Here is a 24959-nt window from a genome sequence, read left to right as displayed (position 1 = left end):
ATATAAAGTCAGAGTAAAAAAAAAAACTAAAATAAAATGGAAAATGTGGTCCATTTAATCATTAGCCACCGGCAAGGGAAGCCATTCATAAAAGGCAACACTATTAACCATCACACAACCAGCACTTAAAAAGGCAGGCTGTAAGAAAGACCTTTTTTTTGGTCCACTGAGTAATACTGGTCCAATCAATAAAGGCACCGTTTGACTGTTTGGCCAAAGGTTTGATTTTGGATGTCAGATTACTTTATTGCCTTGTTCCACAGCTTGAGTTTCTCAGGGCACATGATGTTAAGCTGAGGTTTCTGGGTTCAGTCTGCTACTCACAAAAATAAGCCCTCCATGGCTTTCCTGCTCCTCCAGCTGCCCACATTCACCATTGGAATAATCTTTTTAGGCTGCAGCCACTGCACAAAAAAATTTCAGCTCAAGAAAACTGCTGTGCTTACTGTAGGGAATACCTGGAACAGATAAGTATAGTAGGAAAGTATCTCTCAAAATCTTTGACATGCTGGGAAAACCTATTTATATCCTAATCTCCTTGCCACCATCAAAAGTCTGTAGACCAACCATGATTTCTGCTGCTTGAGCAGAGTCATATTCTAGCCTTTTGTATAATTATTTCACAATTATATAGTGTCTTTGTGTGAAGTAGCAAGCACAAATTCCCATTAATTCTCATGTTGGACGTCTCAGATTCCAGTGGAGCTTGTGAAATGAGATGCATCTACTGCTTGCGGCAGCACCTGGTTGGGCTGCAGACCGCTGATATTATGAAATTAAAACCCTGGGCTTGCAAATCCTGACATATTGAGTTTTTCTCTGGGTCAAATCACATCTGCTGATTCTGTTAATACAGGGCATGCTGTTTTTAGCCTGAAACGGCATTCAGCATTTTTCTAACAACTGCAGGAAGGGAGAAAAATCAATATAATGTAATTACATTCCACATACAAAGCCATTAGGTATAATCTTGTCAGTTAGTGAAACAGAATGACAAGGCTGTGTTGTGTCTACACTGACAATCAGTTCTATGGAAGGCAATCCTCTTTAAGATCTTATTAAAGAAGGGATGGTGTGACAGATAGCAATAAAAAAAAACATGCTTTCTGCATTTTTGTTTTATTGGTATAGACCTACCATTAAGCAAAATGGAGCAAACCTATTAAAGTGCCATAAAACTGTCCATCATAGATGCAAGCAAATAAAGCAATATAATAAGGTGTTTTTTCATCACTTTTTTTTTTAACATCTTATTTCCATTTTGATTTAAAAGGATGACAAAAATACAAACTCATTCACCAGACAAAATAGAGGCCATTTTTTTCCTCGTATAAAATCAAAATGCAAAAAACACAATTTGGAGTACATCTGCTTCCCATCATTAGGGTTTGTTTCACGTGAAGCGACCCAATTTTCTAAAAATATTAGAATTAAATGCAGTCCTACATGTGCACTTCTGGCTGACTTTGCCGAAAACCTTTCCTGTTAATGTCAACATCCTAGACACATAACAGACAGTCTCAGATATTTCAATTGTACTGTAATATCTGCACTTAAACACTTGCTATATTGAATCAGATAAGTAAAAGCATTATACTAAATCTTTTATAATCTAAACTGACACATGCCGTAGATACTGATGTTCCCCTGAGTCTGAGGCTGGATGTCTTCCACTCTTCCACTTTGGTTGAAGGTCCAGCCCGTGGACTTGAATGCCACTAGCTGGTCATACTGCCTGGAGAACTTAATCAAATATGTCCGCAGGTTCTGTACAGTTAAGAAGAAAAAAAAACACCTAAATCCTTCTGCTCATTTAAACATTTAGGCAGATTAGCTTGAGCTGCATTCAGAAGTCTGGGGTCAGTAAGTTTTTTGTTTGTTTGTTTTTAAAGACATTAATACTTTTATTTAGAAAGAATGCATTATTGTTTTCAATATTGACAATAAGAAAATGTTTCTTGAGCACCAAATCAGCATATTAGAATGATTATTGGACCATGTGTTAAAATATATAAAAATTGACAAGTTTTTTTTAAAATTGCAAGAATATTTGACTATTACTGTTTTAGCGCATTTTGATCAAATAAATACAGCCTTGGTGTGCATAAGAGTAGGGCTGGGTATTGACAAATTTCACGATTCGATTCAATACGATGAAAGTCAGTTGGTACTATATTACTATAACACTAAAGGTTAAAATTAACTGATTGGTATACAAAAACACACAAAAAATTACAATCAGTGAAGCTTTAATAATATAATACTAACTTTGCAATTGAAATAAACTTGTATTTGAAATAAACATTAAACATTTAAATGGTGGCTGTCATAAAACTTGACGGATTTATTCAAACAAATTCACTTGAAAATGAATTTGAAATCTGAGACTTTGTTTCATATCAGAAGTAACAAAACACAAAGCTTTTCGAAATTTCACTTTGGATTTAAGAATCAATATTGTTTCATGAAAATGAGAATCAATTAAAATTGAAAAAAAATGGTAGCACTTTATCTTACAGTCCTGTTACTCATGTACATACTATGTTCTTATTTTAGTAATTACAGTAACTAGGTAAAAACTAGGTACTTGCCCTGAAACTACTCCTAAACCTAACCTTACCCTATGTAGTTTCCTTATATTCCCACTTTCTTAGGTAGGTTCACTGTAAGTACACTTTAAGTACATGTAAGTATAGTTACTGTAAAATAAAGTGCAAACAAAAAAAAACAATATATATATATATATATATATATATATATATATATATATATATATATATATATGGATGATTTTTGTTGATTAAAGATAATATGTGGAAGAAAAAAAAAACTTGAAATAAATAAGAGACTTTCAAAAACAAAACAAAAAATCTTACTGACCCACAACTATTGAATGGTAGTATATATAGCAAACCTTAAGATGCCTAATGATGCCACATTGCAATCAACTTCTTTCTTTCAATTTACATAATGACTCGTCAGTGTCGCTGCAAAAGAAAATGAGATGCAATCTACAATCAACCTTGCCCTGAAATTTTCCTCCTTCCTGTAATGGCCATTTAAACACGTTTCTCATTGGGAACAACTCTGAAATTGCTCTAAATCAACGTCTACATTGGCATGGGTGAGAAAAGTTGCTTATAATGGTTCAGTGCACATCATATGACTAATCTTTATTATCTGCAACTGTCTCATTAGAATTTACTTTTAGTCAGACTCAATCAGTGCTACACACTTTGTCTCTGTAATTAGAATCGTAATTTTTTTTCTTCCCACATTAGCATAAACGCGCTGTAAAGGAAAATTAAAGATAATAAAGAATGCTGCATGAATTTTAATATCCAAATTGAGTAAGTAAACATAGCCTCATTGATTGTGTTAAGCATTATCAGCTCTTTTTATACACATTAACTCAAGCAGCAAAAATTTGCAGATGTTAAAAATTGCATTTCATAATGTAAAACTCACAGATATGACAAACAAGCTGCAGAAGTTTTAAATGTAGTTCAGCTCACTTTGAAATTTAACTGCATCATAGGAAGTACATGCACCTGGGCCACCTGCCAGTCTGTAGTGATGAGCTGGCCAATCTCTTCTGACTCCAGGCAGCACATGGTGTTATACTTATATTTGGACAAACACACTTTAGAGCCCAACACTTCCGATACAGCTAAAGGGAACAGGTAAAAAAAAAAAAAAAAAAAAAAAAAATATTATATATCTCTATATACATAAGAAGGGACGCATTAAATGTAGTCTATTGGGACTTGGAAAGAAGTTGCAATCCATTGAGACAGTCAAGAGAGAATTCATTTTAACAGTCCACAGCGGGACACTGTGTAATCAGAGCTTCATAAGTAAATGGGTGCGGGAAATTAATCATGGATGCATTCTTTTAACACAAACAGGAAGCCAGTCAGACAAACAGTGGAACAGGAACAATTTCAAAGTCAAGTCAAGACTTTTTTTTTTTTTACTTTTATTTTATACAAGCTTCATTCATGAGTGAGTATGATACAGTCACAGATAACAGAAAAGCGAATAATCTGTTGTTTCAAGTGCAGGTGAAGTAGCACAAGGCCTACAAAGGTCTGGTCAAAGCAGGACAACATTGCTCACTGACCTAGAAAGACCTTCTCTATTCCAACTGCGTGGGTGCCACAAACCACAAGTGAAAGTGACGTGACATTCAGCCAAGTATGGTGACCCATACTCAGAATTTGTGCTCTGCATTTAACCCATCCGAAGTGCACACACACAGAGCAGTGAACACACACACACACACTGTGAACACACACCCGGAGCAGTGGGCAGCCATTTTTTTTTTTATGCTGCGGCGCCCGGGGAGCAGTTGGGCGGTTCAGTGCCTTGCTCAAGGGCACCTAAGTCATGGTATTGAGGGTGGAGAGAGCGCTGTACATTCACTCCCCCCACCCACAATTCCTGCCGGCCCGAGACTCGAACTCACAAACCTTCGATTGGGAGTCCGACTCTCTAACCATTAGGCCACGACTTCCCAAGTGTACAAGGGTTCAGTTGGACCTATTCAAAAGCTCTGTTTACAGCAAAGGTGATGACTTCCTGTTGAGTGGGAAAGGTATACTCAGGACTGCAATGCCTATAGAGAATATTTTTTTTTTAATCTCAACCCTATCTCAGTTAATGTGATCAAAATGGTCAGCAGAGAAATAAGAGACACAATTAAGCACCAAAACATAGTTTTGTTAGTGGGGAACTCACGTTGTGTCCAGATAGAGAGTCTGTATCCTGAGACCCTGCAGCTCTGGGTACTGCTCCATGGACGGATCAGCCCGGAAGTCACCTGTGTGGAGTACCGTCTGGCCATCTGGCAGAACAAATAGCAACATGGCTGCCCCAGGACAGCTGGGGGGAAAATAGTCATTGTTATTAAGGTCTTGCCATTCTGTATAAACATAGGGACCTGTAATAAAGAAATAAAATTGGCTTCAAATGTTCATTAGTTACTAAGAGGATACACTCTGTGTTCATTGGGAGAACATGAACATACACCTCATCCACCTTCAGCTTGCTCTTCACCAGGTTACCAGTTATCTACAATGATTTACACCAGTTAGTAATGAAAACCAAGATTCAGTCAAGAACAAATCCTCCCTGACACCATCGTTGAGAAAAAAAAAAAAAAAACATTTTCTTTTCTTCACTGGCATTTTTTTTTCTTGTTTGTTTTTTTTTTTTGACATGTAAATTTGTGATATTTTATGTCAATGTGCTGATAATTCTAGTTTCATAACCATGACACATTTCTGAAGTTGAAAGGAATAGTTCAACCAAAAATGAATTCTTTCATGATTTACTCACTCTTATGTTGTTCCAAAACGGTATGACTTTCTATCTTGCGTGGAACATAAAAGAAGATACTTTGAGAAATGTCTGTTTTGTGCGTGTGTGTGTGTGTGTGTGTGTATACAATAGAAGTCAATGGTCTGTGCTGTTGCCAAAGCTCTTTTGTGTTTCAAATAAGAAAGAAATGAATAAAGGATAGGATGAACATGAGGTTGAGTAAATAATAACAGAATTTTTATGTTTGGTTGAACTAGCCATTTAGTTTCTTGGGAGAGAACTTTCATTGTGAATGTTGGAGGATTTCTATATAGTAAATTGAACTCTATAGTTTCCTAAAGAGCAAGAAAAATCCTGCTTTCATTATTTTTAAAGTGCAATGAGGTTGGGATACGTACTTTGTTACAGTAGATGGGTAAAACAGTCTTTTTTCAAGCCACCATAGTGGTCCGTGTTAAAGTGAGTGAGAAAGTAGGTTGTGACACCTTCAACAACCCCATACTGACAAGCATCCACAGCAAAACCAGTTCCTGAATAGAGAAAAAGCATATTATATTCTCCAAAGTACATTAGACCAAAACAATGTGCCTCAAGCTAAAAGAATAAAAGAATAAATGCACACAATCTAGTACATAAAAATTTCTGGCACAGCTATTAAGATCTGAAGTATTAAAGGGCTAATGCAATCTTAACAATTGGTATTAAGTAGGTCAAAACATAAGCATTAAAGCAGTTCACAAACCTGGAATTTTCTTGTAGAATGGACAGCGCTTGGGCTCCTTGGGATCTCCATCTGTCGCTCTTCCTCTGTTCCATCTTTTCTGCCTCTCTGCCCTCCATCCTTGCTTTCCTTCTGTTTGCGTGGGCCGAGTCATACCATCTTCTACAGCAGACGAGACACTGGACACTTCAGATGGTGCTTTTCTCTTCCTACGCCGTCTACCCTGGAGCTTAGCGTCTTCCCCCTGAGCTTCTGAAATCCTCACTCTCCTAGACCCTTGCTGATTGGCCTCTCTGACTGTTGCCTTCACTTCCTCCTCAGCCTTTTTTTCATTCAATGGCTTCAAGCCAAAAAACACCCCAATGTCTGTTTGCTTTAATCCAGAGGGACCTGCTTTAGTCTGAGTTCTCCTAGGAGCCATAGATGGCGTTTCCTGAGTTATAGATAGGGCTGTTTGGTTGGAAGACAACTTTTGGCTTATGTAACTGTTGACACATAAAGATAGATATGCAGTCACAAAGACGCTCTAATACCAAACTTTGAGGTGACTTTAGCTGGAAGTTGTTCTATCAGAAACGCCTGTGGAACTGAAAGTAGTCAGGTGATTATTTGGTGCTAACGATGTCTGCAGTTTCTCACAGGTGTCTAATGAGCGTTCCAAGTTTCATATATTATAACAGATCATATCGATATCGATATTATATTGCGATATAAGAAAAAAAAATACATGCAAAAAAAAAATACATGCAAAATATTTTAACCTTATATAACTAGAAAAAGTAAGGGATTGGACATAGACATGAAAAGGTTTTTTTTTTTATTGTGCCATTATTTTTTGGCCATTGTGCAGTTGTGAGGGAATTGTTGATAATATGCTCACCAAGGCTACATTTATTATTACATTTATTAAAAATACAGTAAACACTGTAATATTGTGAAATATTGTCCATTTAAATGATCTATTTGAATGTTTTAACACATAGACTACTGTTTTCCTGTGATCACAGATGAATTTCCAGCATCATTACTCCAGTCTTCAGTGTTTGATTACTAATGTGTACAGTAGTACGGCGTTGCACACAGAAGAGGACAAAAACGAGGAGATGAACTGGATGAGGCAGATACATTCACAGCGCTGTTCACAGAGATCTCTGTAGCAGATGAAGGTGCAACATTATTAACTGACTTCAAGCTGAAGTCTGAGATGGCTTGGGTCGTGCAGTCGTTCAGTGCGTGACTATGAGCAAGCAGAGAGCTGCTATACCTCTTGTAGTGATTGGGAATGGGGGACGTACCATGAAGACCATCTGGACATTCTGTAACATTAGAGGCAGAGAATGTTCTTAAATATTACACAATAATATTCTTGGAAATATTCCACATTAAAGTGTCAAGAGCATGTTACTAATGATTGGTTTCTCAAATCTTATAATGAATGAATTTTCATGACTTTTCTAGTTGTTCATATAGTAAATATATTTAAGTAAAATACATCAGTCATAAAAAAAACAGTTAACCACTATTAATGTTTTTTTTTCAATGTATGTATTTATTTTATTTTTTTTCATAACAGATTGTGTTCAACAAGAACATTCTCTAGCTGACTATATTTTAGAATGGAGTATTACTTTAAAAAAAATGCACATGTGAATTAAATCTATAGTCAATGTAGCCTACATGATTTTCCAGCTATGTAAATGACGATTAAAAAAATCCCAGATATTTCCATGTGGAACCCTGTAATAAGCTGATGAGTAAGACAATATAATAACTGTTGATTTGTTTAATGTTGAACTGTTGAAAACAATAACCGTTCATATTACATAAATAAATATTAAATAAAATTATCTTTCGTCATTGCATTTACCGCCAATGTTTAAAGCGCATTTATTTTCACATTGATGTTCGCATTTTCCATAATGGAAATCGTATCGAGTCATTTCATATTAGAAATAGGACGTTTATTTATAGATTTAATACAAACAACTTTTTTTTTTAAATAATATAATAAGTATGTTAACTACTCGCAAAACGAGTTTATTGTATCTCGGCTGCGGTTGCAATTCGTCTGTCGAAAGTGCCGAGCGTAAATGCAACTGCTTATTCTGTTGTTGTGGCAGTCATGGCGTCCTGCTGTAAGCTGTCAGATCTTTTCCCCATTCAGAGCCAGTTAGACTCTGCTTTAGAGGACGCGAAGACTCAAGAAGATAAAGAAAATCTTGTATATCAGTATTTGCGCAAAACAGACGAAAAGGCCGATTTAATCATACCGGATTTTGAAGAAGGTAAGAGTGTAAATGAACTCTGGGTGCGAGAGTGGATACAAATGGGAGTGGCTTTTAAACTTAAGATCAGTATTAGATTGATCCGTGGTTTTAGATAAACGAATAGCATTATGGAACATGACAAGCCAATTATAAATAGCTTTTTTACTGCTCTATAATGTTATATTGAATTTAACAGTGAGTGTTACACACTGTAGTGTTGGTTTTGGGAAGCTATCATCGTGTTTGGGGGGGTGGCATTCTGTTCAGATTTGTATCTGCCTTGACTATTTTTTTTAAAGTCACCGCCACAAAAATACTGAATAATTTATAGCATCACATTTTATACGCCTTAAGAGAATATATTTAATATATAATATAAGAATATATAGAGACTTATAGAGATATATATATTTTAATTTAATGTAAATGTTCATAATATATGTCATAGTTAAACTCTAACCATCCGATTGTTATTTTGTAGGACTTGAATGGTTGAACACAGACGGCCCGTTGTCGCTCAGGAAGGAACTGACAGGCAAAGTGGTGGTGCTTGACTTCTTCACCTACTGCTGCATAAACTGCGTGCACCTACTTCCTGATCTACACCAGCTGGAGCAAAGTTACACCATAGAAGGTATGAGTGATACATGTTTCGATAGAGACTGTCTGTGGAAATTCTACTGTATTATAAACATGTCATCTACCCTGATTAAGAGTATGTTTGTAGTGATTACGTTAGATGTTTACATCATTAGGTAAACAAAGAGCTTCTTACAATATGTAGCTGAAATCAATAGGCAATCCAGATAAATGTTTTAATTAGAACTCTCCAAATATCCCATAGTAAATCATTCCCAGGGTTCACTGGGGCAGAAGTCAGAGCCTTTTGAGCTTGATAACTTTTTCTGGTCCAGCAGCACATTCCCATTATCTCTCAACTGTATCGGATAGGAGACTTTAAATATCCACAGAGACCAGGTTGAGGGCAGAGAGTTAAACTTAGATACACTATTACACGGGTCTGTGGCTTATTATAGCAGCTCTGCATTCAGTGCTATCAGCTCCAGCTGTCAGTAGCCCATCGGTGGCCACTTCTGTGGGATCATCCGGGGCAACTGGCCAGGCAGCCGTCAGCCCGCTCAATAGCATATCTCACACATACCTCATCTCCAGGACTTCTTTTGGTACATTCTGTTACCGCTGTTCAGAACATGCCTCCCCACCCCTCTTCCAAACGTCTCATTAATTATTAGGGTTTATTGTTGATTATATTGCAGAACAGTGGACTTTTATTATTAAACAGAGTTTTTACTTACTCACATCCTCTAATGTTGGCTCTGGGTTGGTTCTTTCCGATTTCTATTAACCTTCTAATAAAAAAAATAAATGTTCTTGCCCTGCCACTATTTTCAGTGGCACAACCATAAAAATACAGGTTTTTTTTTTTCAGCAACATATTTTATGTGTCAGGAGAATATATTTATATTTTTATATATTTTTATATATTTTTTCATTTACAGAAAATAAATATTTATTAGTTTTATTTGCTGGGAATTTTACATAAGCATACCGTTTTTATAATATAAAAATGCTGACTTATGTTATAAAATCTTTAGATTTTAGATTATAAAATATGAAAATATGAATAATAATAGTATTATATTAACTTATTTATTGTTATTAATTTATTTATTATTTATTCTTTAAAAATGTTATATATTGAATAAATAATCAGTTTCCTGTATTATATATATATATATATATATATATATATATATATATATATATATATATATATATATATATATATATATATAAAAACCTAAAAACACATGTAAATAATCAACAAAAATTGTAGTGACGATTCAAAACCAAGCAATCCTTGTTGTTAAAACCTGTATATCTTCCATAGGTTACACTTATACTTCACTCTCATAATTCTCATCATAAGCAGAAGTGCTGGTTCTAGCATGCGTTTACTCCCCTGAGGGGAAATCAGCTAGGGAGACATGAGAAAAAATAATGAAAAACATTGAGCATATTTTGACTATGCCAGGTATATTTCAAATGCATTTATAAGCAGAGGGGAGGCAGGCTAAAAGCAAACTGAAATGGGACACTGGTCCCCCATGCGTGTCCTTCCCGTCTCCGCTGCTGAGCCTATGAATTTAATCTTCTGATGGACGGCTGAAACCGGAATTTAAAAACCACCATCCGTCTGCTTCAATCATCAGTGACTGTGCTGCTTACCCCAGGGACACAGAATGGAGGAATGTCACTTCCAGTGACGAGGCGGAGACGTTCCGCTGACATTTTTGTTTAAATTAGACAAAGTCAAGCGGAGTGAGCACAGACTATAGCGTAGTGCAGGAGACTGGAACAAACAGAGCGCATTGGTTATAATGGGACGCCTGGGGGCTGCATGAGCTCTCAATCAAGACCCCCATGTTTTCCTTGATTGGTTTTTGACATTCTGCATGCAGTAGCCTATGTTAGGATGTGTACTTCTGGGATTCTTATACTCAGTTCTTGAAAGGGGCCTACATTTTCTATGCTTGTTTTGTAGCATTTAGTTTTTTTGTGTATATTTATAACCTAGTCAAGGATTCTTGCATCAAAAAGTGCCGATTAACTTGTAAACTTGACTAGTTTTCACACCCTCTCTGACCCTTAAGGACTATTTACAAGAAAAAAACTATAACTATATTTGTGTCTGCACAAATGCAAGATAATGTTATGTTTATTATAAGTGTGCACTGCAGATACAGGTATGTCATCTGTTGCTTTTAAATGCTGGAGAGCTTAAATGTCGGGTGGATTCTCAAATTATGAAAGTGAATACAGAATTAAAATTAATTCTGGTGTGAACAGCCTTTATACTTTGTCTTAAGCAGATGATACATAAAGTGTCAAGCAAGCAAATCTATTCCTTTTTTGTGACTTTGATGAGCAATGAATGACGGGACATTGTCAGTCCAGTAATTTTCCTTTTTGTAGGTTTGTGTTGCCCTGCCCAATGTGAATCCCATTGGTCTAAACACACACTCCACATAACTGTATATTAAACATGTATTAATTGGTTATTTTTATGCTGTGTCGTTCAGCATTACATCTTTCATTGTGGACAGTGAGGCTTCTATAGTTTCTATGTAAATGACCTGTGTTATGATTGGCTAACATCGTTGCATATCTAATCAGTAACAAGGCTCTTCCTAAATGTTTTTTTTCAATGTCAATATGATTTCTGCTTAGTTTCCATTGGATGAGTGGATAGGAGTTTTACAATGTGATTATCACACTATGTCTAGTACATTGAGGACTTGTATAGCAAGTAAAATGCTGTTTTTCATGTCCTCTTTACAGACAGTTTTGTTCCAGATAGACTTTGTTGTTCTTTTATTGAATGTTTTTAAAAAGAAAGGAACTGTGACTCATGAAGAGTGAGGTTTAGTACTGCTGAAAACATTCAATGCGCTGACACACCGACAAAAGATGGTTCTTTAGGATTTTCAGTTTTCAAGGACTTGGATAAAACATGTCAGGAGCATACACCAACGCAACATGTTTCCACACATTGTTTGAGGAGATAAGAATGAACAGCTTTGTGTAACCTGAATAGATTTTCTTTGAACAAACAAAAAAAGCATCCACATAAACCATAATAAATAAATTTAAATAATTAAATTAAAGCCACTTTCCTATCAGTACCTTTTGATTTAGGTTTAGACCTTGATAGATTAAACATTTATTATTTCATAAACGTTCTTTATAAAGGACCTTTAGAATAACTTTGAAACCTAAATGTACCCCAGGGCATTTTAATAAAAGTTCTGCTATGGCCAGTAGGTTTTGGTAGGAATAACCTTTTTCTTTTTCACAGATGGTCTTCAAAGAGAGTATCAGGTGCTAGCTGATAAAGTATTCTTTTTATTTATTTTTATTTTAATTTCACCATTTGAGCTGTTATTGGCCCTTTTGGTAATCTTAGAAGTCTAAAACAGGATAAGATTATTTTAAGAATGTTAAAGGCAGGTGGTAGTGTTCGTGCCTCAAACATTTTGGGATGCAGGTTTAACCCTGGCCTCTTCGTTTTCCGGTCCCATACCTCCTCTTCAGTGTCAAACCCTCTATATATCTTGCATTTCTCTTCTTTTCCATCTTTGCAGACGGTCTGGTTGTTGTAGGTGTGCACTCGGCTAAATTCCCCAATGAGAAGGTCCTACAGAACGTACGCAGTGCGGTGTTGAGATATGACATCACCCATCCTGTAGTGAACGACAGCGATGCCTCTCTGTGGCAAGAGCTGGAGGTGTCCTGCTGGCCCACGCTGGTACTGCTGGGACCCAGAGGGAACCTGCTTTTCTCCCTGGTGGGTGAAGGCCATCGAGAACAGCTCTTCCTTTTCACTGCTGCTGCCCTCAAGCACTACAGAGAACAAGGGCTGCTCAAGGACCATGATGTGGAAATCAAACTGTATAGAGACTCCCTGCCTCCCTCCATCCTCTCTTTTCCTGGGAAAATAGCCATGGACCCCAGCAGCAAGCGGTTGGCTATTGCCGACACAGGACACCACAGGGTACTGGTGGTCTCCAATACTGGACAGGTGCTGCACTCTATAGGGGGTAAGACCAGTTAATACATGCTTTTTTAAGTTAAGTTATCAAATTCAGGGGACACTGCTTTTGTTCTGTTTTTTAAAGAAAAAATGGACAATCTCGATTTCTTTATGGTGCATTATTACATTAGAAAATAACCATTTTAGTTTCAGAATTTTCTGTACTTTCTTTGTTTTATTTTTTCTTAATATAATTTGATATACCTTCAGATCAGATCTATATTTAATTATTATTAAAATTCATGCACATACTACTGTTCAAAAGTTTTATTGGTAAGTAAATACAATCATGACTTCTTTCAAATCATTAAAATGTTATATATTAAAGGGGTCACATGATGTTGCTAAAAAGAACATTATTTTGTGTATTTAGTGTAATGAAATGTGTTTATGCAGTTTAAGTTTCAAAAAACATTATTTTCCACATAATGTACATTATTGTTTCTCCTCTATGCCTCGCCTTTCTGAAACGCATCGATTTTTACAAAGCTCATCGTTCTGAAAAGTGAGGTGTGCTCTAATTGGTCAGCTATCCAGTGCGCTGTGATTGGCCGAATGCCTCAAGCATGTGACAGAAATGTTACGCCCCTCACCATACTGTGATGCTGTGTCCCGGTGTTCTAACAAATAATGCTACCAACACTGTATTTATCATACTGTAAGGGTAGGTTTAGGGTTGGGGTAGGTGTACATGGGAGGTATCAAAATCTGACAGGGTAGCACAAATCGTCAGAACACTGGCGCGACGAGTCAAAACCAATAAAACCCATTACAAACGAGGGATTTGTTGCATCCAGTGGTGACATAATTACAGATTATAATGACTTATACTGTCTTTTTACGCGTTGCATTGCATTGTGCCGTGTAAACATAAAACCATGTCTGCATTTGTGATCGGAGAAATGACAAACAACAAGTGCTACTCTACACTGCTCAAAACTCGCGTTTGAATCATCAGTGGCAGATTCTTTAAATATAAAAAACATACTTACAGGCTGTGATTTAGAACAGCTGGCACTGTAGTCTACTTTTCCAGGATCAGGAAACAGTCCTCCATAAAATGCGTTGCACACATCTGAATATTTGGGTTGAACTGTTCTAGAACAGTGTTGTAAATACAACTTAACCACTGATTTCTAGTCGTGTCCTCTTTTGAAAGGCCAAACAAAGTAGTTTTGCTTTCACAACGAAACACACAGCGTCTTCACAGCATGGCAGCTGCGGTGGCAGCAACAATAAATTTACGCCTTCTTTCTTTGCATGAACATTTGGGCGCTGTTATGCAAATCTTCCCACATCATGACGTAGATATGTGGGGGTGTGTTTAAACGAGGCGTTTTAGGAGGGCGTGGACGAGTCTTAACAATTATAAAGAATATCTCTTTGGGTTTGAGACTTTAGTCTTTGCAACTTTACAGATCTTATCTACTCATGAACAGCTCGTAACACTCCAAAGAGATATTTAATATTATTTAATATTATTTCAATTAAAATGTATAAGTTTTATTTGTTTGCTATGTAATTTAATGAATAAAACCAGTAATGTGATGAATAGGGTTAGGGTTAAATGTATGTTATTGTATTAATTATTGAACAAAATTTTATGAATAACTATAGTTTTTTTTTATTCTTTTTTGCAAGAGAGAATGTCTTTGCAGGAATGAAGTATGTTATTTATCGCTGTGTGGGTGTTAAACCCTAAAGTAAGGGGCAAATTGCATCCGTCTTTGAAATGCAGTTCGGTTCCCTTGCAGGATGGTTCCATAAAATTAGGGTTGCCAACTGACCCATATATTAAGAATAGAAAATCTGCTCATTTTCTTTTTGGTAAATGTTTTGAGGCTATTTTAGACTGGTTTATCTTTGCCTTTATAGGTCCCTCAAGTGGGAGACAAGATGGAAATTTGTTTGAGGCACAGTTCAGCTCCCCACAAGGGGTGTTCATAAAGGGAGACACGGTCTACGTGGCTGACACTGAGAACCACCTTGTTAGAAAGGTAAATCAGCAGAATCAGGTCAAGCTACTTCTCCTGCTGGCAACTCTAACCCAAATTCACTCTGATTGGTGCTTGAAAAACCGCTTGTCTCTGTCCTCAATAGAATCTGACTTTTTTTTCCTTCTCTAGATCAACCTTTCAGAAGGAAAAGTCTCAACCTTAGCCGGCACTGGCATTCAAGGTACAGATAAAGAAGGCGGCGCACCGGGACCACAACAGCCAATCAGCTCTCCCTGGGATGTTACCCTTGGCAACGCAGGTACTTATACTAGTCATCCTCTTTCCTTTAGAACTAGGGTCACTCTTTTTTCTTTTTTTCTACCTTGCTTATAAAATGTAATATCTTGTGAATCTGCGTTTCATTATTCTGCTGCAAGCATTTTATACATCCCTTTTTTCTCCCTCTCACATCTTCTCTCTATCTGTCTTGTCCATCTTGGAATCTTTAATCAGGTTGTTCTCAGAAGTCTTCGCTTTGTAGATACCACACTCCCCTTTGATTTTCAAAAGTGTACGGTGAGGGGTGCAAAAAGATCTTTGTTCTGCTAAAATGGCCTCTTGTTGTGTTAGAAGCGGCCCTGGAGTGAATTGCATGGTCGGGCAGTTGCTAACCAGAGACACAATGCTGAATGTTGTGGTGTTTGCCTGAGTTAAACCCACAACCCCAAAGAAATAGAAGGTGATATGATCAGAAAGCACTCATGTGGCTGTGGTTTCTGATAAATGGTGCCTCTAACGAACTGTTTTCATCAAAGATTGCATCTTTTTGTTTCACAGTGATTTCTTTATACAGAGCGGCCCTGGACAAGATGTCCCACAGGTCTAGAAAATTTAATTTAACATGCTTCTAAAACATAATTAAAACTTCTACTCTATATTTGAATGCATTATTTAATCAGTCCGCATTATTCAGTCATATCGTTCCATTAAACAGCTGAAGAAATGGATGTGGCCAGCATTAGCTGAGAGAGAGAGAGAAGTTTAAAGTGGTCTTTGCAGTGTGTGTCTGATGTAGTCAAAGTGTGTTTGGAGCACATTCATTGATGTTCCCCACTGTGCATTAGGTCTGTTACCTGAACAGCCGGTTGCTTTCTTGCAGGTTCTCCTACTAAGAAAATAAGATATGGCTGTATCCTGTACCTTTATGCATCTTCTGTTGTCCCTGATGCCATTTACTTTCTAATTCCATGTAATTTCCCTTTCTTTTCTTTCATTTGTCTTCCTTTCTTGTGTCATTTAATGCAACAGTCGTTTTGAATGTTTGATTTAAAGTGAACATAAAATCAGAATTTCCTCTTCTGAAGTTAAATCATCCTCCAGTTCAAAAATAGCATTTATTAAAAAAAAAAAAAATTATAGCCTGAATGCACTGTAAGTTGCTTTGGATAAAAGCATCTGCTAAATGCATAAATGTAAATGTATAATATTTCCTTAACCATCTGTCTGGTTTGTATTTGCCTTCTTTCACTTGTTTTCCACCTTTGATGTTTAATTGTTATGAAGTTTAACAGGATGTCTTTGTCATTCGTCGCAAATTTCATCTACTTTGGCTCGTTTACCTTCCATCCATCTCAGATCCCTTTGAAAACCAGCGTGAGGAGAGTTCTGCTCCCTTCCTCTCCATCTCCTCTCCATCCCTTTTCTCCCCCCTTTCTCCCTCACTCTTTCTTTCCCTCTGTCTCGCTCTTTCATGAATGTAAGTAGTTAGGCTCCAGCCCAGCAAAAGAAATTGTCTTTGATAAGCACAGTACCATTAGAGGTCTATTGTTAGACACAAGTACAGAACACCTCATTTTTGATTCCTTAAAGAGAAATCGCAGCACAATGCTCTCAAGTATTAGTGCCCCTCCACACGGTACTTAAACTGATTTATAATGTAAATTCATCAGTTCAGGTTACTCTGTGCTGAACACCATGATAGGATACTTTTATATCTCCGGTGCTCTAAAGCATTTCAGTACTTTGTCTTTTGCCACATTCCACAAATGGAATACAACAAAATGGTCACATTTTTATTATTATTATTTATTTATTTATTTTTCTCATAAAGGGTCAGTGAAAGGAGGCAAATCTAAACCTTGAGAAATCAAACTAAATACATTTAGGAAAAGAGATAAAATGTATGTTTTAGTTTATTATTATCATTTATTTATACTTAATATTATTTGTTATTATATACTTATAAAATATTGTTAACAATATAAAAAACTAAATAATATATATTACATAATATTCATATTAAAAAAAAAAATATATATATATATATATATATATAATTATATTTTTTATTTATTTTTTTATTTATTTTTTTATGTCCTGTAATCAACTTTAGGCTCCTTATTTCTAGGGTGAGATATTGAAGTAAATATATTGAAGTATTTTATTTGATGTATTTATTTATCTATTTTTATTGTTTACTTTTGCACAAACCAATGGTTCTCTCTATAGTATAATATGGAATTATTGAGTTAGAAGTTGACAACTTGTTTACTTATTTCATGCGTGCTTGACTAAGAATTAGTTCTGTTATTTTTAGCAAGATAATCAACATCAATATATTGTAAACAAGCTGTTTACTATTTGATAGTGTGTGTTTGTGTTTATGCAGGTGGTGATGTTTTGTGGATAGCCATGGCAGGAACGCATCAGATCTGGGCTCTCTTCCTGGAGGACGGGAAGCTTCCCAAAGGGAGGTGAGCTCTTCTCCCAGTGTTCTCCTCATGTCAGTTCTGTACAGACAAGGCAGGGTTCAAGTAAAGAGGCCACGGCACTGCCCAAGTGATGTCATTTTCTGGGCAGCCACACAGTTCACTGTTGGCGGAAATCGTTCTGATCGTCCCGATACAAAATGAACTCTTAACTTGGTGTGCTGTTCGCAAATGTACCATTTCTCTTGACGTTTTTAGAGCTTTAGCTGATCACTGATAACAGCTTTAAAATCTCAGATAAAGAACATGTGGGGCATTTAATAATTTATTAAATTTAATGATTTTAAGACTTTTTGGTACCATTTGCCACAGATTTTTTGAGGGGGTCTCTTACATGCTATTAGAACAAAATTGCAGTAATTTTGTCACAGTTCCGGCTTTTGTTTTAGAGTCAGCCAAATTAAGAGCCGTAACTGTTCCATATAATCATTCTATTCAGACTTAACCATCTTTAACTAATGCCTTTAACAGCGACAGCAAAAAAGGAACATGTGTGCGCTTTGCGGGCAGTGGGAATGAGGAGAACCGAAATAATGCGTATCCTCATAAAGCGGGTCTGGCCCAGCCGTCAGGCCTGGCTCTTGCCCCGACAGAGCACTGGGAGTGTCTCTTTATCGCTGACAGTGAGAGCAGCACCATTCGTAGCCTTTCGCTGAAGGATGGAGCAGTCAAACATGTGGTGGGGGGAGAGAGAGACCCTCTGGTAAGCCCTGCCTGCCATGTTTACAGGTCTGAACAATTTAACATGTAAAAGATATGTCTTTTTCATCCATTTTTGTTTTGCACCCCATAATACTTTAATATAATAAAGTTATTTTAATGATATTGATGCCAGATTATATCTAGTATAATAGATGTATTGTTGTAGTATAGTTTGTATACTATTATAGTATTTATTAATCTTATTTTTTTTCATCTATTTTAAATTTATTTTATTTCTATTTAAGTTTTAGCTTTTGTAACTTTAGTGCTTCAACTTGTTTTATTTTAGTTCATTTTTAATTAGTTAGTTTTTCCTTCTAATACTTTATTTATTTATTTATTTATTTGCAATTTCATTGATATTATTTGTCACTTTTCACCCAAAAACACAAGTTTATAAAAGTTGTCAGTTTAAACAAGCTGTTTTAAAGTAAATTAAAGCTTATAAACCTATATAAAGAGTCTAATTCATTTGCAAGTTCTTTATACATTATTAGCCGAGTTAATGCAATGATTTATAATCCAGTCAGATACCAAGAAAGAAGTTTAAAGGTGTTAAAATTCTCTTCTTGAGAGGACTCTGCTCTTTGGTCAAGCAGACCTTTATTTCTTCTGATCAGTATCAGATCATTTCTCTCTCTACTGAGCACTCTGTCTTCCCTGCACATGCTTTATAAGGGAAGGAGTGTGTTGTTGCCCAGTTCACGTAAGGAAAAACACACCACATGGAGAGATTTGAATTTTATGGGGTCATAAATTATCACAGTTGATTACATGCCACATTTGCATGCAGTGTAACGCACTTTTTTGTACAAGTTTCTTTGGTACAAGATCCCAAAGCTTACTTGTAATCCAAGGAGACATTTAATAAAAGTTATGGAGCAATTTTTATCACTTAATGAACCTAGGAGATTTGAATGAGAAACTATTTTTCTCCATTCCTTGGAGCAGTCAAGACATTGTTCAGATTTGCTAGATTTACAGAGTTTTCTTCTGGCAGAGAATGAGAATGGATTGGTTTTCGCCATATTTGGACATTGGAATTAATGAGCTTTTTTTTTTCTTCCCTTGTGATCTTCAGTGACTTATTTTGTACATTAGACCCCCGCAGCGTTGTGATTGAGTAAATATACAGAAAAGGCCCATTTATATTTGCACCACAGCGTAACGTCGTTCACATGAGCAGTCAAGAAATCATGCATGGCCTTTAAAGATTGTTTTCTTTTTGCTTGAGCAGAACCTGTTTGCATTTGGAGACATTGATGGTAAAGGCATAGATGCAAAACTGCAGCATCCATTAGGAGTGTCCTGGGATGAGGGCAGCAGCCTCCTCTATGTAGCTGATTCTTACAATCACAAGGTCAGTCTTTCTGCACTGAATGCACTGAAGTCCCATTGAGTGACTTTTATTTTAATGCAAAAACACATTAGAACAAAGTTGGGGATTGTGGAATTATTTAAATAACTTGCACATTTGCACACAAATGTATGCATTTACTATATATATATATATAGACCTAGTACAGTTGCACAAAGAGTTTTTGATTTCTTTTCATTTAGAGGTTATAGCCTGCATTTGCATAAATTAATCAAATTGTGGCCCCAGTATATATTTTGACACGGAAGCAGCATTGAAAAAAAAACTGATTAGATAAAATCAGACTGTTTAATTTTTAATTAAATGCAGCTTAAATGCACTTTTTAAAGAAAACATTTGACAGAAGTATGTTTTTGTGATCAACCCTATTCTATTATTATTATTTCATATTTTTCTCCTCTACTTTTTTGTGAATTTTTCACATTCTCACACTTATTTACTCAGAATTTGCTCCACATCAGGCCATCCAAGATATATAAAGGTTTTTTTTTTCCCCATCCGAACAGATCTGGAAAAATGTAGCATTACATCACTTGCTCACCAGTGGATCCTCTGCAGTGAATGGGTGCCGTTAGAATGAGAGACTGTCCTTACTATCGCTTTCTCCGGTGAAAATGTTGTCTTGTCTAATTCAGGAGAGGAAAATGCACAGATAAAGCACCATTAAGCCAAAACAGTTCTAAACAAATATGTCGGTGGATTTTAAGGACAACAGGGGATGGACTTCTTCATGATAGTTTAAAGTTTTACTTTTACTTTTTACTTTTACTCGTGTGGATTACTGATGTTTTTATCAGCTCTCATTCCCATTCACTGCAGAGGATCCATTGGTGAGCAAGTGATGTAATGCTACATTTCACCAAATTTGTTCTGATGAAGAAACATCTTGGATGGCCTGAGGGTGAGTAATTTATCAGCTAATTTTTATTTTTGAGAAAACTATTCCTTTAACCACAAATAATGGAGCAGGTTTTTAAATTGGCAAGCTTTTAGTTTAACTACCAATAGTCAATGACTCCACGAGCATGAAAGAGCTTCTCTCTTGCAGATCAAAGTGGTGGATCCGAAGACTAAGCAGTGCAGGGTGCTTGCAGGCACAGGGAAGGCTGGGAACGGACTTGGCCCAAGCTTTCTGGAGTCCATCTTCAATGAACCCGGAGGCCTGTGTCTGGGTGAAGGAGGAAAGCTGCTGTATGTGGCGGACACCAATAACCATTGCATCAAAGTCCTGGACCTGGAGACCAAAACGGTCTCTTTGGTGAGTCCCTCTTTGGTTGTCATTTGTCAGTTGTCATTCGTAACGATTTTCTTATTGTTTTCTCTTTTTTTTGCGCCAGTTTCCCATTGTAGTTCAGCAAGAGGTTGATGCTGTCCTCACAACCGCCATTAGCAACACACCTGCGGTCAAAAAGCTTCCCAAGCTTCCCAAATCAGCCCCAGTTTTTACAATGCCATCAATCACAGTTCCTTCAGGACACTCAGTGACACTTTTGCTGAAATTGGCACTACCGGCTGGGACCAAGCTGACCGAAGAAGCCCCTAGTTTCTGGAGCTTATCTGCAGAAGGTACAAAATCAAATGTATCCAATAAGAGCGTCTTTACTAGCTCTCAATGCCAATCACTTACCATGCATATAATGTAAAACGTGTATATTTACATGCGTTTTTTCACACCTTGTACACTATTCCTCTGGGGCTCCTCCGTGTAGTATTCTGTATTTGTCAGGATTGCTGTGTTCACACATTTTCAGCAGGCTTCAGGGACCATCTGGCCATACTGGGAGATGATCCAAGGATAAATAAACAATTCCTCTATGCATCCCAACACACGGTCAACCCCTCATTCTATCTTACCCTTCCTATCTCTCTCTCTCTTTTTAGCATCATCATTTCTGCCTTACCCTCCGTCCGTCTGCTGCAACATTTGTCTTTCCTGTTGTCTTTTCTCTCAGTTCTTCTTCACAAAAACGTCAACCCCCCCCCCCGAAATCACATCTTCCATGATTGATATTTAGCCCAGTCACCAGAGACGACTTCTGCTCATCACACTGGTTGTTTGTCTATGCTCCGCAGTCCGCAACAGAACATTCTAAAATCCAATAAACAACAACTAATTAGTTCATAGTCATAATTGAAGTGACAAAAAGTCCCGGGGGGCTACTCTGCATGATTAAAACAAAGACACCCATTAGGACCAAAAAAGCCTGAGGGCCTGTGGGCGTTAAATTCTCAGAAATGGCAACTAATAGTTCTGTCTGACTTTGATTGATTGACTGTAATTATGCACCAAATTACCGTGAGTGCTTTTTTGTGGGTGGCTTTGCACATGTATTAGTTAGTAGTGTTAATTGCTTTGTGTGTTATATGAAAATAGTCTGTGTGTGATTGAATTCCTGTAATTTAATCCCCTTGAAAATTATTATCATTATGTAAATGGTAACATCAGCAGGGTGAGAAATTAATGGAGACTAGGGGAAAGTGCTGTGAAAAGTGCCAAAAATATTACCTTTATTTTTATGATTTTATATATACATTTACATGTGATTTTATATATTAAAAAAACAAAATCTAGGCTTAGTTATATAGTTGCATACATTTAAAGAGAACAGCTTTTAGTTATTTATAATTTATTTGTAAATAAGTATTTGCACACTTAAGCAGCATTTAAAAATGAATATTAGATTGTGTCATTTATTTATACAAAAATGTAAACCTTGCCCTCTTAGAAGTATTTTTCTGACAGTTTATGGTCCATTCTCTGTGCATATGTTTTGTGTAGGTCAACCCTGTAGGTCTTTGCTCACGTTCTCTCCTGTTCGGTCTCACTGGGGATCATATGATTTGACACTGTCCTAATTCTATCTGGCACTTGTCTTAGTAGCCTGCCCTTGATTCAAGGCCAGTGACACACACCTAGTTCACACTGCATTGCAGAACCATGAACCACTAGCGTACATGATTCCCTACTGAAACTGTGTTTGTATGCATACTGAAAGTCCCCATCAACTGCCAGAGAATATTTCATTGCATTGGCAGGTGTATGTGTGTTTTACGCCCAAACACATGGTGCTTTAGGAACCAATGCCTTTCATACAAACATCAGCCAGAAATATCAAATGTTACAGGAACCGTCCATTGGCCGCACACTAAGCCGTGTTGTTTTTCTCGGCAGGTAATGAGTGGTTACTGGAAGGGCGAGCTGTGACGGGGAGCATCAGTGATCTCTCTGAACCCATCTCGATTGTCTCATCAATCCCAGTGGCCCCTGAATCTACAGATCCCACGCTGACGCTCAACGCCTGGGTCTACTGCTGCCTTTCTGAGGGCGGGGCTTGTATGATGAAGGCAGTGTCCTTTAAACAGCCTCTTCTGATTAGTTCCACATCTGAGGAAGGTTCTGTTGCTGTGATGCTTGAGCATGCCTTTTAAAACAAGTGTCCACCCAAAGGATCTTGGGGCACATTTAAAGGGATACTTTACCCAAAAATAAAAATTCTGTCATCATTTACGAAGATATTTTGAAGAATGTTGGTAACCAAACGATTTCAGTTACTGTTGACTTACATTGTACGGACAAAAATGACAATCAGTGGGAATCAAAACTGCTTGGTTACCATCATTTTTCAGAATATCTTCCTTTATGTTCCTCAGAAGAAAATAAGTCATATAGGTTTGAGGGTGAGTAAATGTTGACAGAAATTAAATTTTGGGTCATCCAAAAATGAAAATTGTCATTTTCTCACCATCATGTCGTTGCAACACAGAATAATTTCAATAAAGTCCAAATTGTGAAGGGGAAAATGTCAGAATTACCTTTTTTATTTTTATATTCAGGAAACAAGCTTCCATAGTTTTGGACCCCATTGACTTTCATTATATAGACAAAAACATTTTTTCCTCCCTTTGTTTTCCATAGAAGAAAAACAAAATGGCATGAGGGTGAGTAAATGATTTTTTAGTAGAATATCCCATTAACATTCAAATCACATCCCGCGGTTAACACATACTGTAGTAATCAGACACTTCATATGCTCGTCAGCAGGCTAATGACGGATTGCAAGTACTAATTGTAGAGTGAGGATCTGACTGTTACATCTTGACAAATATTGAACAAAGTGCCTCATTCTCATCAGCAATATTTTTTGTAGTTCTGCTATGTTTCACATGATTAAGCTTGTTAAATAGCCTGATATCGTTATCAGCCATCTTCAGTCAGTCAGTCACTCACATGCTCTCACACAATAATATTTGAAATTATGAAGCATAGTGTAAAAATGTAGCCAGTGTCAGCTGCTCTGACAGCCTTTCATGGTTGGGTTGGCTGATATTATTATTATTATTATTATTTTCCGCACTGCACATTTTTTTTCTTAACCGTATGATACTGTAAGGCAGTCTTGTAAATGAGGCGTCAGATTTAATGCTATTTAATTGGCATTATTTATTATTGTTTACCAGGCTTAAGTGCCTTTTTCATGAGCAATACACTTTATATGAATGATTACGTTTTGGAAAATAAAGCAGTGACATTCATTTCAGTGTTCAGTCTTTTGTGGAATGGAATCATGAGCCATTTACATCTACATATGAATGTTTTCTGAAATAATAGTCTTTCAGTGCAATGGAACTACAATGTATTTGTAAAGCTGGCTGGTGCATCATAGATCAGGTGCTTGCAGATCATGCACTTGGAGAGTGTGAGTGTGAAGCAGACCAGGTGATTCTTCTAGACACTGTAGAAAAGGCCACACTGAAATTGTTCTGTTACTGTTTTTCCTTGCTTTTCCTGTGGCAGTTCTAGCCCATAAACTATTTAATAAAAACAAAATTTATCTCTCTACCTTTTGAGGGCAGCTCTTTTACACAGCCTCCAAATTCTGCACTTTAACAGATTAATTGGATGCAGTGGTCTAATAAAGTTTATTTTCCCAGCATTTATGTGTTCAGCACAAAAGACCATCTGTTCCAGCAGAGATGCTTCATGGTGAGAAAGATTTAAGTGTTTTTTTTTTTTTTTTCAGTGACTTTGATTTGAATCTTTTGACACAAGATTTGATTTGTTAGTATAAAGCATTAGGTATCAACTAAAATCAACAATTCTTTACAATATTTATTGGTTTAGGTTAATTTATACATATACCATTGATTATTGTTAATTCCTGTTTGTTCATAATATATTTACTTAACGTAATTCATACTACTTTGTAATCCTGAAAATGTATATGTAAGTGTGTGTGTGTGTGTGTGTG

General features: G+C 36.6%; 2 protein-coding genes across 2 annotated transcripts; one reads left to right on the top strand and one right to left on the bottom strand.

The window, feature by feature from the left end:
- Positions 1 to 60: 60 nt before the first annotated feature.
- Positions 61 to 7954, bottom strand: LOC109099831 (DNA cross-link repair 1A protein-like). The gene is given in 14 exon segments (XM_042768069.1): positions 61 to 416; positions 418 to 458; positions 1629 to 1767; positions 3516 to 3670; positions 4124 to 4174; positions 4524 to 4618; positions 4741 to 4884; positions 4943 to 5073; positions 5721 to 5754; positions 5756 to 5852; positions 6065 to 6567; positions 6664 to 6688; positions 7105 to 7385; positions 7941 to 7954. Coding segments are annotated over 14 exon segments (1806 nt in total). The 3' UTR covers positions 61 to 320.
- A 184-nt stretch (positions 7955 to 8138) lies between these two features.
- Positions 8139 to 24243, top strand: LOC109099278 (NHL repeat-containing protein 2-like). Its single transcript, XM_042767838.1, has 11 exons — positions 8139 to 8328; positions 8792 to 8944; positions 12477 to 12932; positions 14801 to 14922; positions 15052 to 15181; positions 17531 to 17615; positions 18102 to 18333; positions 19570 to 19692; positions 20759 to 20968; positions 21048 to 21276; positions 22883 to 24243. The coding sequence occupies exons 1-11, from the start codon at positions 8166 to 8168 to the stop codon at positions 23137 to 23139; spliced, it is 2160 nt and encodes a 719-aa protein (XP_042623772.1). The 5' UTR covers positions 8139 to 8165; the 3' UTR covers positions 23140 to 24243.
- The last annotated feature ends 716 nt before the right edge of the window (positions 24244 to 24959 follow it).

This window comes from Cyprinus carpio, chromosome A12, assembly GCF_018340385.1.
Source record: "Cyprinus carpio isolate SPL01 chromosome A12, ASM1834038v1, whole genome shotgun sequence".
Classification (NCBI taxonomy): Eukaryota; Metazoa; Chordata; class Actinopteri; order Cypriniformes; family Cyprinidae; genus Cyprinus; species Cyprinus carpio.
Note: the sequence above shows the minus strand (reverse complement) of the source record. Positions and strands in the feature narration are given on the sequence as shown.

Bases quoted from the DNA above. Each gene is read 5' to 3' on its own strand.
- LOC109099278 (XM_042767838.1), top strand. From the start codon at position 8,166: ATGGCGTCCTGCTGTAAGCTGTCAGATCTTTTCCCCATTCAGAGCCAG. The intron at 17,616-18,101 runs GTGAGCTCTTCT...TGCCTTTAACAG, and splicing joins GGGAAGCTTCCCAAAGGGAG to CGACAGCAAAAAAGGAACAT. The intron at 19,693-20,758 runs GTCAGTCTTTCT...TCTCTCTTGCAG, and splicing joins CTGATTCTTACAATCACAAG to ATCAAAGTGGTGGATCCGAA.